General features: G+C 48.0%; 1 protein-coding gene across 3 annotated transcripts in view; it reads left to right on the plus strand.

Moving 5' to 3' along the window:
* plxnb1a (plexin b1a) overlaps nucleotides 1–12,469 on the plus strand; it is a 43,430-nt gene that overhangs the window by 27,488 nt on the left and 3,473 nt on the right. For 2 of the 3 annotated variants that reach the window (XM_035522307.1, XM_027008408.2), the window contains exons 11-33: nucleotides 322–918; nucleotides 1,687–1,821; nucleotides 2,601–2,723; nucleotides 2,902–2,995; nucleotides 3,138–3,304; nucleotides 3,781–3,932; nucleotides 4,197–4,302; nucleotides 4,492–4,628; nucleotides 5,526–5,702; nucleotides 6,463–6,691; nucleotides 6,834–7,076; nucleotides 7,256–7,432; nucleotides 7,904–8,052; nucleotides 8,141–8,241; nucleotides 8,340–8,557; nucleotides 8,708–8,886; nucleotides 9,095–9,161; nucleotides 10,213–10,359; nucleotides 10,702–10,867; nucleotides 11,623–11,726; nucleotides 11,870–11,954; nucleotides 12,048–12,220; nucleotides 12,309–12,469. In XM_035522307.1, the coding sequence (XP_035378200.1) occupies nucleotides 322–918; nucleotides 1,687–1,821; nucleotides 2,601–2,723; nucleotides 2,902–2,995; nucleotides 3,138–3,304; nucleotides 3,781–3,932; nucleotides 4,197–4,302; nucleotides 4,492–4,628; nucleotides 5,526–5,702; nucleotides 6,463–6,691; nucleotides 6,834–7,076; nucleotides 7,256–7,432; nucleotides 7,904–8,052; nucleotides 8,141–8,241; nucleotides 8,340–8,557; nucleotides 8,708–8,886; nucleotides 9,095–9,161; nucleotides 10,213–10,359; nucleotides 10,702–10,867; nucleotides 11,623–11,726; nucleotides 11,870–11,954; nucleotides 12,048–12,220; nucleotides 12,309–12,469 (3,887 nt within the window). The remainder of the gene's footprint in view (nucleotides 1–321; nucleotides 919–1,686; nucleotides 1,822–2,600; nucleotides 2,724–2,901; nucleotides 2,996–3,137; nucleotides 3,305–3,780; nucleotides 3,933–4,196; nucleotides 4,303–4,491; nucleotides 4,629–5,525; nucleotides 5,703–6,462; nucleotides 6,692–6,833; nucleotides 7,077–7,255; nucleotides 7,433–7,903; nucleotides 8,053–8,140; nucleotides 8,242–8,339; nucleotides 8,558–8,707; nucleotides 8,887–9,094; nucleotides 9,162–10,212; nucleotides 10,360–10,701; nucleotides 10,868–11,622; nucleotides 11,727–11,869; nucleotides 11,955–12,047; nucleotides 12,221–12,308) is intronic. The other variant, XM_035522309.1, reaches the window with a different exon arrangement.

The raw sequence follows: 12,469 nt of genomic DNA on the forward strand, positions 1-12,469 counted from the left end.
GAGCGTGACGGGGCTCGACAAAACGTTTGGTAAACGTGGCAGCTTGTGAACGTTATTGAAGTTTCCCAAATTCTCTTTGTAAGTAGCAATGGAAGTGCGATAGAATAGATTAGCCCCAGAGCTGAGCAGTTCTACTGATTTGCGTTTGCTTGCTGTTAAAAACGTCTAGGAGTAATCACATTCATCATTGTTGTCTTGTCAACATTTTTGTCCATAATAACAAGTGTCTATAATGCTTTGTTTTTCTTTGCACATTCGTCACTAATGTCATCCCATATTCCTATTGTCCTCTCCCTCTTTTCATCCTGACCCCTCTCCAAGTTCCAACTTCCGACCTCTACTCCCCAAACGACCCACGTCGTTGATAAGTTCACGTCAGCCACTCCTATGCATTCTACCGTGGCGCTGACCAAAACCTCCATAACAACAGAGGCCGTAGCCTTGACTACTCTCCCCGCGGCCACTGCAGAACCAACCACAATCCTTACCCCAGCTGTCATGAGCACACCCCCCCCCACGACCACGCCCACCACCCTACGGCATACCGCGCCTTTCCTGGCCGCACAGGCTCCGGTCACAGCAGCGGGGGCTCGTTCTTTCCTTAACGACAGCGTAGAAGGTAAAGGGACTGCCTGGGTAGCTCCCGTTGATCTGCCCCACAGAGAGTCGGCTGTAGAGCCAGTCCAAGTTCCCAGCCCGGCGGGGCCCTCCGGGGAATCGCCCCCCGCCCCCTCGGCCGACGTGGTGACCCTCTGGTCTGGGGAGGCCGATGAGGGGGAGGCGGCCCCGGAGACGGGGCCGCCGGCGTCCTCGGCCTCGGCTCCGTCCGGAGACGGCGAGGCGGGTCACGACTCAGCCAGTTTCCCTCAGGCCCCCGACACGGACTACCAGTCCGACCCAGACGACTTTTTCCTCGCGGTGAGTCTGGTTTATCCGGCTGGCTGCACAAGCCGAGGCCATTTGAACCAATCCCAGTGATTCTAAGAACATGTTATTGGCCAGCAGTTTGGATATACATTGTTACGCGAACGATACATACCTAACAAGCACGTTTTAATGCTTGATTTGTGGCTCATCCAGAGGGATCAAATGGCCGAGCATGTGTACACTTAGGCTCAGGGATCAGATTATGTGTGTGTTTCATTTTTCCTTCTATTTATATCTTTTCTCGTCTCCTGAAATCTCTTCTTCCAACAACCTAACAAACTCAGACCAGGCCTTCTATAGGGATTGGAGCAGAGGTGACTGGGAGATTGTGTGTGTGTGTGTGTGTGTGTGTGAGGGGGGTGTTCTTGAGTGAACTTTAGGCTGTAGTCATGTGCAGAGGAGGGTGGAGTTTCAGGTGTGGTTTGAGATTCCTCACATGGAGAGAGGGGAGGGTGGAGTTTCAGGTGTGGACTTCCTCCCAAACTTCACGTTGTTCCATAACTCCATTAGCTGAGAAACCTTTCCAAGCACGAAGTGTTTTAACTTGCAGTTATTAAGCTTAGTTTGTGCAATAGAATCAACTTGAAACAAGCAGCCATGAGTAAAGGAAACATTTTTGAATTTATTTCATTTGTTGTTGCTTAAATATTTTACATTCACAGTCATGTCATAAAAGGTTTAAAGAGGGCGTGCGTGTGTGTGCGCGTGTGTGTGCGCGTGCGCGTGTGCATGTGTGTGTGTGCGTGTGTGTGTGTGCAGGGCGAGGAAGACTTGCTGGTGACTGGGGGAGTCTATGCTTGTCCCTGTGTGGAAAGTGTTGAAGGGTCCTCCCTCCTGCCTATAAACACAGAGAGGAAGATCACTCTGGTAGCACGCAACCTGCACCTGTACCAGGTGAGACGTGACACGCCAACCTGACACTGCAGTGTCACTCCCTTTGGCCTCCAAGGCAAATGAATGTTAATGAAAATGAAATCTATGTTTTTGATGTTCAAAGGACTAAAAGACTCGTGATCACCAAAGTTTATAAAGGGGAATGGACATACATATCTAACTAAAGCTGTCTGTCATTTAAAGAATTCCAAGCAGTGTGATCACTAATGCTAATTAAACTTATGCACAGCTTATGTACAGCTTAAACTTTTCTGTTATGAGACACCAGTAAGATTCTTATTTAAATTAAGAAAGATTACATCAGAGCAAAAATACTGTACTTACTGTACGGACTGTACTCACTGACACTCACTGAATTTACTGTATCTGGACCGTAACAGAATGGCTCACGACATTAAATTTGCCCAGTTTTTCACTTGGCCCAAGTACAGTCGGCTAGCCCAGACATGTTGGTGTCTGCCATTAATGTGATGGGTACTTTTGCATTTGAACTATGAAGCTAATGTAGCTAGCAAGAATTGGTGTGTATATATAAATAAGTACATTTATTTGTTTATTTTTTTAATTAATCATCCATGTCAACGTTCAGCTTTCCAGTACGATTTAGCCTTCAAAGGAAGGAAGTGATTCTAGTTAACCAAGGTGGCTTCCCACATAACATTACAGCTATTAGCTATTAAATATTACATAGAACCATCACTTTAGGAGAGGCTCATAAGAGATTTGTAACCTTTCTTGTGTCTGCGTGTGTGTGCACGTGTGCGTGTGCATGTTCTCAGGATGTGGACCTAGATTATGAGTGTGTGCTGGCCATCGAGGGCACGTCTGTGGTGGTCACAGCGTTTGCGGAGGTGGATGACACGCGGCCCTTCCTCTTCTACATCACCTGCCAGCTCCACCAGGTCTGCTGCAGCTCCACCAATCATCTCTCGCAGAATTCATAACAAAGTCTCCTGGTGGTTTTCCGAATAAACTTATGTGCAATTGTCCTTCAGACTCCAGTGTTGGAGTATGGACAAGATTCTGAAAGAAGCAAAACTGAAACTTGTGCGTGTGTGCACGTGCCCTTGTGTGTTTCAGTATTCCTACTTTGCGGATGTGGATGAATACAACGCTACAATTGCTGTGAGGAGGCGCGACTCGTTTGTGACGGACCGTCCTCGTGACTTGCACGGTAGTAGATGAGTGCCATTTGAGAACCCCACCCACCCCCCACATTGCGCCGTGCAGCCCTGCTTGGACTTTCCTGTCAAGCAGTGTGTTTGCAGGCCGTTTGTGTTGGTCACCTCGGCTGTGTGTGTGCGTGTGTTTCACAGTGAGGCTGTACAACTGCTCGGTGGGGCGCGCCGACTGCAGCCGCTGCTACACAGCCGAGCCGCTCTACGACTGCACGTGGTGCGAGGGGTCCCGCTCCCGCTGCGTCCACCGTGACTCCTGCACCGCCCACATCCAGCACATCTGCCCTGCGCCCCACATCCACCTGGTGTGTGTGTGTGTGTGTGTGTGTGTGTGTGTGTGTGTGTGTGTGTGTGTGTGTGTGTGTGTGCGTATGTGCATGCGTGCGTGTGTGCGTATGTGCATGCGTGCGTGTGTGCGTATGTGCATGCGTGTGTGTGTGCGTGCATGCGTGCGTGTGTGTGTTTACGTGCATGCGTGCGTGCGTGTGTGTGTGTACGTGCATGCGTGCGTGCGTGTGTGTGTGTACGTGCATGCGTGCGTGTGTGTGTGTACGTGCATGCGTGCGTGTGTGTGTGTGTGTGTGTACGTGCATGCATGCGTGTGTGTGTGTACGTGCATGCGTGCGTGTGTGTGTGTGTGTACGTGCATGCGTGCGTGGCGCATGCGTGCGTGTGTGTACGTGCATGCGTGCGTGCGTGCGTGCGTGCGTGTGTGTGTGTGTGCGTGTGTGTGTGCGTGCATTCTCCAGGTCTCCCTGATAATGTTGTCATTGTGTGGTAGATAGAGCCTCTGTCTGGTCCAGTAGAAGGCGGGACTCTGATCACCATTTCTGGATCCAACCTGGGTCAGAGGACAGAGGACATCCAGCACTCCGTCACTGTTGCCGGGGCGCCATGCACAGTCCTCCCTAGTCGATACGAGATCTCTTCTAGGTATACGCTGAATACATTTACACTGTCTGTTCAAACTAGTAAACCCAACCACCACCAGTCAGCGGTGGAGGAAATACTTAAACAAATACTTATTTATTTTAAGTATTTTTTTATTTAGTCTGTAAGCACAGGAGACACCTGTACTTTGACACTTCTGGTTTAATAACAGAAGCTTTTGGAGTTTAACTTCTGCTGAATTAGTGTGTGTGTGTGTGTGTGTGTGTGTGTGTGTGTGTGTGTGTGTGTGTGTTTGTTCGTGTTCAGTATCGTGTGTGAGACCACAGTAAGTGGTGCCGAGAGAAGAGGACAGGTTTCTGTGGAGGTTAAAGGCGGAGGGTCAGGACAGTCAGCCCAGCACTTCCACTACCAGGTAACCGTCCCCTCGTCCCACCCCAGCAGGTTGACCCCTGTACACAAATGACCCCTCAGATTTATGGTGTACCATTTTACAAATTAACCAGACTTGTGTTAATCTAAATCCAGTCACCTTGCTTACCCTAGATTGTCACACTCTAGTGAACTGGTTGGTTCAAGCATATCGACCTTCTGATTCTCTCAGGACCCAGTCTTACTGAGCATGTCTCCACTAAAAGGCCCAATATCAGGAGGCACATTACTCACCATTGTGGGGCGGGGCCTAATGACAGGCCAGGCCAGTGAAATCAGAGTGCTGATTGGTGGAGTTCCCTGTCTCATGTGAGTAGCGCCATTCAACGCTCTTCGACATGTAAATTAAGACCCACTGAAGTATCTCACACTGAAGCTTATAGGAGCCTTTGAATAACTACACAATCAAGAATTAAAGGACGAGTTTGCTGATTACTTGCATGTTATTAAAATGATCGCATGGGGAAACTATCAGGGAACGTGCCCACTGTTTTCCGCTACAGTTCCTCACCGTGATTAAATACATTCCAGTGTGGCGATTGTTTAAGCATTCAGACTAATAAACCTCCTTCTCGAAAACGGGAAGCTTAAGGTGTAGTCGCATGAATGTTAGCGCATTTTGTGTTTATTCGGAACGCGCTTTGAACAGTAGTAGGCTTTGATATCTGATTTGATTTTGGGAGCTGTGTACATTTGCCACGGTTCATGCCAAGTCTGCCTGCAAACCTCAGCATAAGCAGGAGTAATAAAAGCTGACAGAAAGCAGAGATTGCCACTTTCCTTTTTTTAGCAGAACATCTGAAGTGTCTCTTGCTTTCATAAAGGAAATTTATCTGGGGCTTGAAGATTTCAGTGATCGTCCGACTGGAATGTGTTTAAGCCCACAGAGAAACTGAAGAAGAGCAGAATGTTGCTCAGTGCTAAAGGTTACCAGTCACGCAAGAAACCAGGGACTTGAATTAACACGCATTTTAATGTGGATTTTAACGGGTACATATTAAAACAATTAAAAAAATATTTATCATTAAAATTTAAATCTCTAAAAGCATTAAAAAAAACCTTCAGTCGTACCTTATTTATCATTGCGCTGCCTTTTTTGGCCTCACTCTTTTAGCAACAGTTAAATCTAATATTACTCGTGAGGTGTGGTTTTTACAGTAGGGAGGGTGACTATGACCATGGAGAGTTCAATTCTTTTGTTTACAGCTCTCCTAAATGGGAAGATGAACGAATTGAGTGCGTGACCAGTGGCAGTAACAAAACAGGAGAACATGGGGTCAGTGTACAGTTTGGAAGAACAGAGCGCCATCTAAAGACAGCCCTGTATCACTACACCCCAGACCCCAACATCACCAACGCATTTCCCTCTAAAAGTTTCCTCAGGTATGTCCTCATTCCAAGATTCCTCGGAAATATGCAGGGAAAAAAAAAACTTCATTTGCCTAAATAAGGTAGTACCTTTTGGCCTTGGTCTGTTCTAGTAATGTTCACTGAGGCTGTGGTGGAGCAGTAGTCCTGTATGGCTTATATCCCCTACACACCATTTACTGGCTTTTCCATCAGTGACCTGGTTTTGACCAAAGGGCAAATGTTAACTGCACGCTTTCAAAATACATTTATACCAAAAATATTGTAATCACTGTAATAATAACAACTTGTAAATACTTCTTATTTAAAGACTTACAAATTTAGCCTTAAACTGTATACAATACATGCACAGAATATACAGATATCACTTCTCCTTTTTTTTTAAGCAAATCATTGATCAAATTGACCTTTAGGAACATGGCATAACTGTGCAGAGAGCACATTTCTATCAGTCCGTTAACTTCTGAGTACATGGAATTAACCAAAAAAAAGACTGGTAACCTACAAATTCAGCAGTAGCTCAGGAATACCTAATACCTCAGCACCTCGAAACATCTTTACAACAGTGGTGTGCAGGATATGAGATGGGTAGGGCTGATGCATGATGTTTGCATTAGTTTTTTAATCTATACTCTGGCCACTTTGGGCTGTTGTGTAAGCAGAAAGGGGGGTTGTACCCAGAACGAAATAGTTGCCCGTAATAAAGTGTCCAAGGTGGTGTAATCAGTACGTGTGTTCCTCACCGCATGGGCCCAAACTGTCACTCATCACGCAGTGGAGGTCGGGTCATTCGAGTTTATGGTCAGAACCTGGACGTGGTCCAGGAACCTCGCATCCGCGTGACCCTTAGACCCCTGGAGCCGCCCTTTCAGGTGAGGAAGAGGAGGAAGAGGAAGAGCGAGGGTCACTCGGGAAGAGAGAGCAAGCTCTGGCCTCTCAAAAGGCAACGGCGGATAGTTCCAGAAACCGGCTGTCCTGAAGAGAGCTTCTGTGATGTCACACAGGTAGGCTTTGAATGAGTGTGTGTGTGTGTGTGTGTGTGTGTGTACATGCGTGCATGTATAGATATGAATTGCAGTGTGGTCCCTCCACTGACCATGTATCCCAGGGTACAGTGCAGTTGCGTTTACGCTGTGTTTTCCTCAGATGGAGGAGCGCTGCATGCTCAACACCTCCACTCTGCTCCTGTGCCCCACGCCCGCGCTGGGCCCCGAGGCTCGTCACGCCGCTGTCGCCGTTCACTTCCTGCTGGACAACCTCCGCTTCGACTTCCAGAGAGTCGGCGGGAGGCCGTTCGTGTACGAACCGAACCCCATCCTCCGCCCGCTCAGCAGGGATGACCCCGGCAAACCATACCGCCACAAACCTGGCAGTATCATAGCTGTGGAGGTACAGCACACCGCGACACATGTTACACTTCTTGTAACGTGACAGTACTGCTCTGAGATTTGGCGACAAAGCTAAAAAATATCTGTACTTAAACTATTTCCTTTTTACAACCCGACTTTAATCACTATACCCTATATTAGCCTGAGACTGGAGGGAATGATTTGTCCGTTTGGATGCAGGGAGAGAATTTGGACTTGGCCATTTTAAAGGAGGAGGTGGTGGCTCTGATTGGAGATGGGGTGTGTGCGGTGAAGACCCTCACGAGGAACCACCTGTACTGTGAGCCTCCTTCTCAGCAGCCGTCCGTGCCCGTGAGCGTGAAGCGGGAAGGCCCGGATGCTCTGCCCCAGTTCACCGTGAGTCCCTGGAACCCCCATCTGGTTTCTTTTCATGCTCTGGAATGTATGAACGTCCACTGGGAGGAATGCATGCGTTCGTTAGTTACATCACACTGACATGTAAGCCACATCTAACTGCAGTAGCCCTCGTAAGGTCTATGGTTTGTTAAGTGCTGTCCGTTACGCTATGGTCCTACACCATTCCTTTGTATAGTTTTATAGTATAGTATCTACTGTTTTACCTGTTTGTATTCTGTTTTCTGTCTTTGTTCTGACTGATGCACCAATTTCACTAAGTCACATTCCTTGTATGTGGAAACGTACTTGGCCAAGAAGCAGGTTCTGATTCTGATTTCCATTCTGATCATTTGGGCCAGTACCAGTGCAATCAGATATGTTTTACTATCTTTAAATGCTCCATATGCAAATTGCATGCTGTGTGTGTGTGTGTGTGTGTGTGTGTGTGTGTGTGTGTGTGTGTGTGTTTAGGTGCGGATGGGGAATCTGAACTTCTCCCTGGGCAGGGTGCAGTATGACTCCCATGGCCAGCCCATGTTCCCTCTGGAGGCTCAGGTGGGGGTGGGGGTTGGTGCCTCAGTTGTGGCTCTCATCGTACTGGTCATTGTGCTCGTATACAGGTACGCCAACAAGCCCGGTAGTCACTTAACTCTCTGGGTTGTGAAGGCGCGTGCGTAAGTTTCCGTGTGCAATATGTACGGTGAACAGGAGGAAGAGTAAGCAGGCTTTGAGAGACTACAAGAAGGTCCAGATTCAGCTGGAGAACCTGGAGACCAGCGTGAGGGATCGCTGCAAGAAGGAGTTCACAGGTACACTGCTCCGGTGGACGCAGCGTACGGTCTACGTTTCTCTCGATATGGTACCAGCGGCCATTTCATAACCCCATGTTCCGTCTTGCTCTTCCTAGATTTGATGACTGAGATGATGGACATGTCTAGTGACTTGGTGGGCTCAGGTATCCCATTCCTGGACTATCGCTCCTACGCGGATCGGATTTTCTTCCCTGGCCACCGGGAGTCACCGCTGAGGCGAGACTTGGACGTGCCTGCCTGTCGCCGGGCTACGGTAGAGCAGGGCCTCGTTCAGCTCTCCAACCTGCTCAACAGCAAGCTCTTCCTCACCAAGGTAGCCCCCTCTCCAGACGAAGCCCACGCACAAGTCTGAGCATGCGGTCCGAGGCTTGCTTTTGAACACGCGCGCCGCACGGAACAGGGCCATTCCCCCCCCGCACACTTGGCACGGTGTGACTGAACCCCTCCTGCACCCTTTTCGCAGTTCATCCACACCCTGGAGGGCCAGAGGACCTTTTCTCCGCGGGATCGCGCCTACGTGGCCTCCCTCCTCACCGTGGCACTGCACGGGAAGCTGGAGTACTTCACCGATATCCTGAAAACCCTGCTGGGTCACCTGGTTGAGCAGTACACCTGCAAGAACCCCAAACTCATGCTACGCAGGTCAGCTCTCTGACGGCACATTCGTCGTCCAAGTTAGCCTCCACCGTGCTGTGTCTTTCACCCAGCACCGCCGCCGCGTGCGTCTTAAGGACCTTTTTGTATACGTGACCGTGTTAGTCTTGTTTTGTTTTTTGTGTGACTCACGGCGAAACCTCCTCCTTCTCGTCTCGTCTCGTCTCGTCTCGTCTCGTCTCCTCTGCTGTTGCAGGACCGAGTCGGTAGTGGAGAAGCTGTTGACCAACTGGATGAGCATCTGCCTGTACTCCTTCCTCCGGGTGAGCTCCAGACATCCGGTTCCCGTGCACCCAGATTAGCACGATGCTAATCCGGCATTTTATGTCCACATCCACAACCGTCAGGCTGGATTACTAACGGGATGGGTACAGGCGCTCGTTCTAGCCCACTTGGCCTAAACTGTCTTTAATCTGTTTAACAGGAAGGCAATGCGCTGTTATCTTAGATGACGCTTCCTTATGCCTCAGCCTCTGGGGCAGTGGCAGGGAGGGAGGTGGGGTAATGGGGCAATGGCAGGGAGCCAGAGGCAAATAACACCGCCGAGGCCGAGTGTTTATTCGAGTGAGCCGGTACATTTGGTAGAAGGGACGTCACATGAGGCAGCAAAACGGCTCGTATCACATCAGCATAAAGGTGAAACGCACCACAGTTATGGACAGGGAAAGGCTCACTGACAAGTCGCGTATAAGTAAACATCGTTTTGTTAGCTATGTCTGCTTAAGTGTACTTGGAGTCCAGGAGTCTACAGTCCAGACCTGGACTTGGGCGTCTAGGTGTTACTGTTGGATCTGAGCTGTCAATCATGCCTCGGTGAATGCTGGTTTCCTTCACCTCAGGAACAGGAAGCTCTGCTAACGATATTTAAACATATAATTGGTTTGGTAGTGGCAGCATCTGATGATCTGATTTCCAAATCAGACTTTAAGATGACCAAATGCTGTCTTGTGAATGGACCTTTTGTTTGTTTGTCCTTTTCTGCCAACTAGCTATGAGGCAGGTATCTCCTGCTGACAGCTTTAAAACAAAGATCAAACATTATTTTTTTCTTGTAGCCTTCTTGTGGGTTTTTTGCTGTTGTCTGCAGTTCTATTTGCCATAATCTAACATTATTCTTCCCTAGTGTTATATTGGTTCCATCCTAACTTGCTGCTCTGCTCTTTCTGTACAAATAAAGTAATAATAATATTAATAATAATAACCATAATCACAATAATAACAACAACAACAACAACAACATTATTAGTGGGAATGGCAGTTAATGTGAATGAGCATTCAGCTCTTTCTGTATGTGCGGTGTCTTCTGCAATGTAGGACTCGGCGGGTGAATCTCTATACATGTTATTTCGAGCCATAAAGCACCAGGTGGACAAGGGCCCCGTGGATGCTGTGACGGGCAAGGCCAAGTACACACTCAACGACAACCGGCTGCTGCGCGAGGACGTGGAATATCGCACGCTGGTGAGAGACGCACGGCCTCTGTAAAGGGTGTGGCGTCACGCCGCTGTCATTGTGAATCTCTCGTCAGAGGAAACGCAGTGCGTGACACGTGGCTTCTCTTCCCTGTCTGTCAGATCGGTGTTTAATCTCACGGAACGGCATCCTGTAATCAGGTTACCGAAGTGTTTAATCGCTGTCGCTGACGAGGAATTCTTGCTGACAGCAACTGCCGTCTAAATGTCTCTCGAAACGTTAGGAGAAGCCTTTTTCATTTCAACAGTACGGAGAAATATTTTTAACAGCAGACCGCAAGGTGTTTTCTCACGTATTCCAAATATATCTTTATGCCGATTTGTCCCGCAGACGCTGAATGCCCTGGTAACCAGCGGGGGCGCTAGTGAGTCTCAGACGGTTCCTATTAAAGTGCTGGACTGTGACACCATCACACAGGTGAAGGAAAAGCTCCTGGAGCACACGTGGAAAGGCACGTCGTACTCACAGAGGCCCTCCACAGACTCGGTGCACTTGGGTAAGAGCAGAGGCCAAGTGGGGCCACTCTCACGAATATAAAGTCTGAGAACAGGCCCTTATGTGCTGTAGCTGTGTTTGTCGGACCGTAAAGCAGAGGGGCACCAAGGCTGATGATTAATGAATGTTAGACACACCAGCAGCATGTCGTGATGGTTCCAGCTATTGATCCTCTATTTATAAAAAAGTATTTTCGCCAGTTAACGTATCCATCCCTTCATTCTCAAACATGTTTGCATGACTTGTGCCTTAAAATAATAAGAATGATAAGCTTTATTTATATATTAGCTCTCATACATTAAGAGGGAAGCTCAAACTGCTTTACAGTATAAAATAAAACAAAGAAAAAATGTTTCCAAGAAATAAAACAGACAATAAAAAATGCAACAAATAAAAGCAACGAGAAAAAGGAGTATAATAATAATGATAATAGTGCAAAAAAATAAAAGAAATAGTTTTAAATAATAAGTAATTAATTTGAATTTTAAAAATTAATAAAATCTAGTTAAGCGCTAAGTAAAGAAATGTTTTAAGCTTTTTTTTTTTTTAATCACTGACAGAAGTAGCCTGACAAATGCAGTGTGTTACAGATCCATGATGCCTCTCCACTTTCCAAGTTTCATTCAGTGCTGTGATTTTGCTCTGAAGTCAGACTGGAAGTTTTAATGGATACTGTGTTAATTTAAGAAATTATTAAGACCCCTTTAAGAAAGGGCAACACCTGAAATCTTGCAACCTCTTCCATTGCTAATGTAGAGTGGCGAGCAGGGATGGCAGGTCACCTGATCTTGTCTGATGAAGACCTGACCTCAGTGATGCAGGGGTCATGGAAACGCCTCAACACTTTGCAGCACTATAAGGTAAAATGTATCAATTATTATTTTTAGTATATATGTAAAACAGTCAATTCTGGTTATATACATCAAAGACGCTTTATCGGTATGCAGTTGCCTTGGTGATTGTTTTGAGTTTTCTTACAGCGACTCTAATCTGCTCCGTGCAGGTTCCGGATGGTGCCACGGTAACCCTGGTGTCTCGGCAGTCCAAACAAGTCCACCACGACAGTCACGACTATGTGCCCGGAGAGAGTGAGTCTCCCAGCGTCCGACTGCGTATCCGAGCAAACACTCCTGCACGTCCGAGTCGTTCTCCCTGTGTTCCCGTCTCTCCCTCTGTGTCAGAGACTCCCATGTTGGAGGATGGGGAGGAAGGGGTGACGAGGCTGTGGCACCTGGTGAAAGCCAGCGAGGAGCCCGAGATGTCCAAGCACCGGCGAGGCAGTCTGAGAGAGCGAGAACGGGAGAGAGCCAAGGCCATCCCGGAGATCTACCTCACACGCCTGCTGTCGATGAAGGTAGATGCGCGTGAGCACGCGCAGTCGCGCACACGCAACCCAGCAAGGACACGCGTGCATACTCCAGCTGCCCATCTCTTTGTTCCAGGGAACTCTGCAGAAGTTTGTGGATGACTTGTTCACCGTGATCCTTAGCACCAGTCGGCCGGTTCCCCTGGCCGTGAAATATTTCTTCGATCTCCTGGACGACCAAGCAGCACAGCACAACATTACAGACCCAGAAACCATCCACATCTGGAAGACAAACAG

Source organism: Electrophorus electricus, chromosome 24, assembly GCF_013358815.1.
Source record: "Electrophorus electricus isolate fEleEle1 chromosome 24, fEleEle1.pri, whole genome shotgun sequence".
Lineage (NCBI taxonomy): Eukaryota > Metazoa > Chordata > Actinopteri > Gymnotiformes > Gymnotidae > Electrophorus > Electrophorus electricus.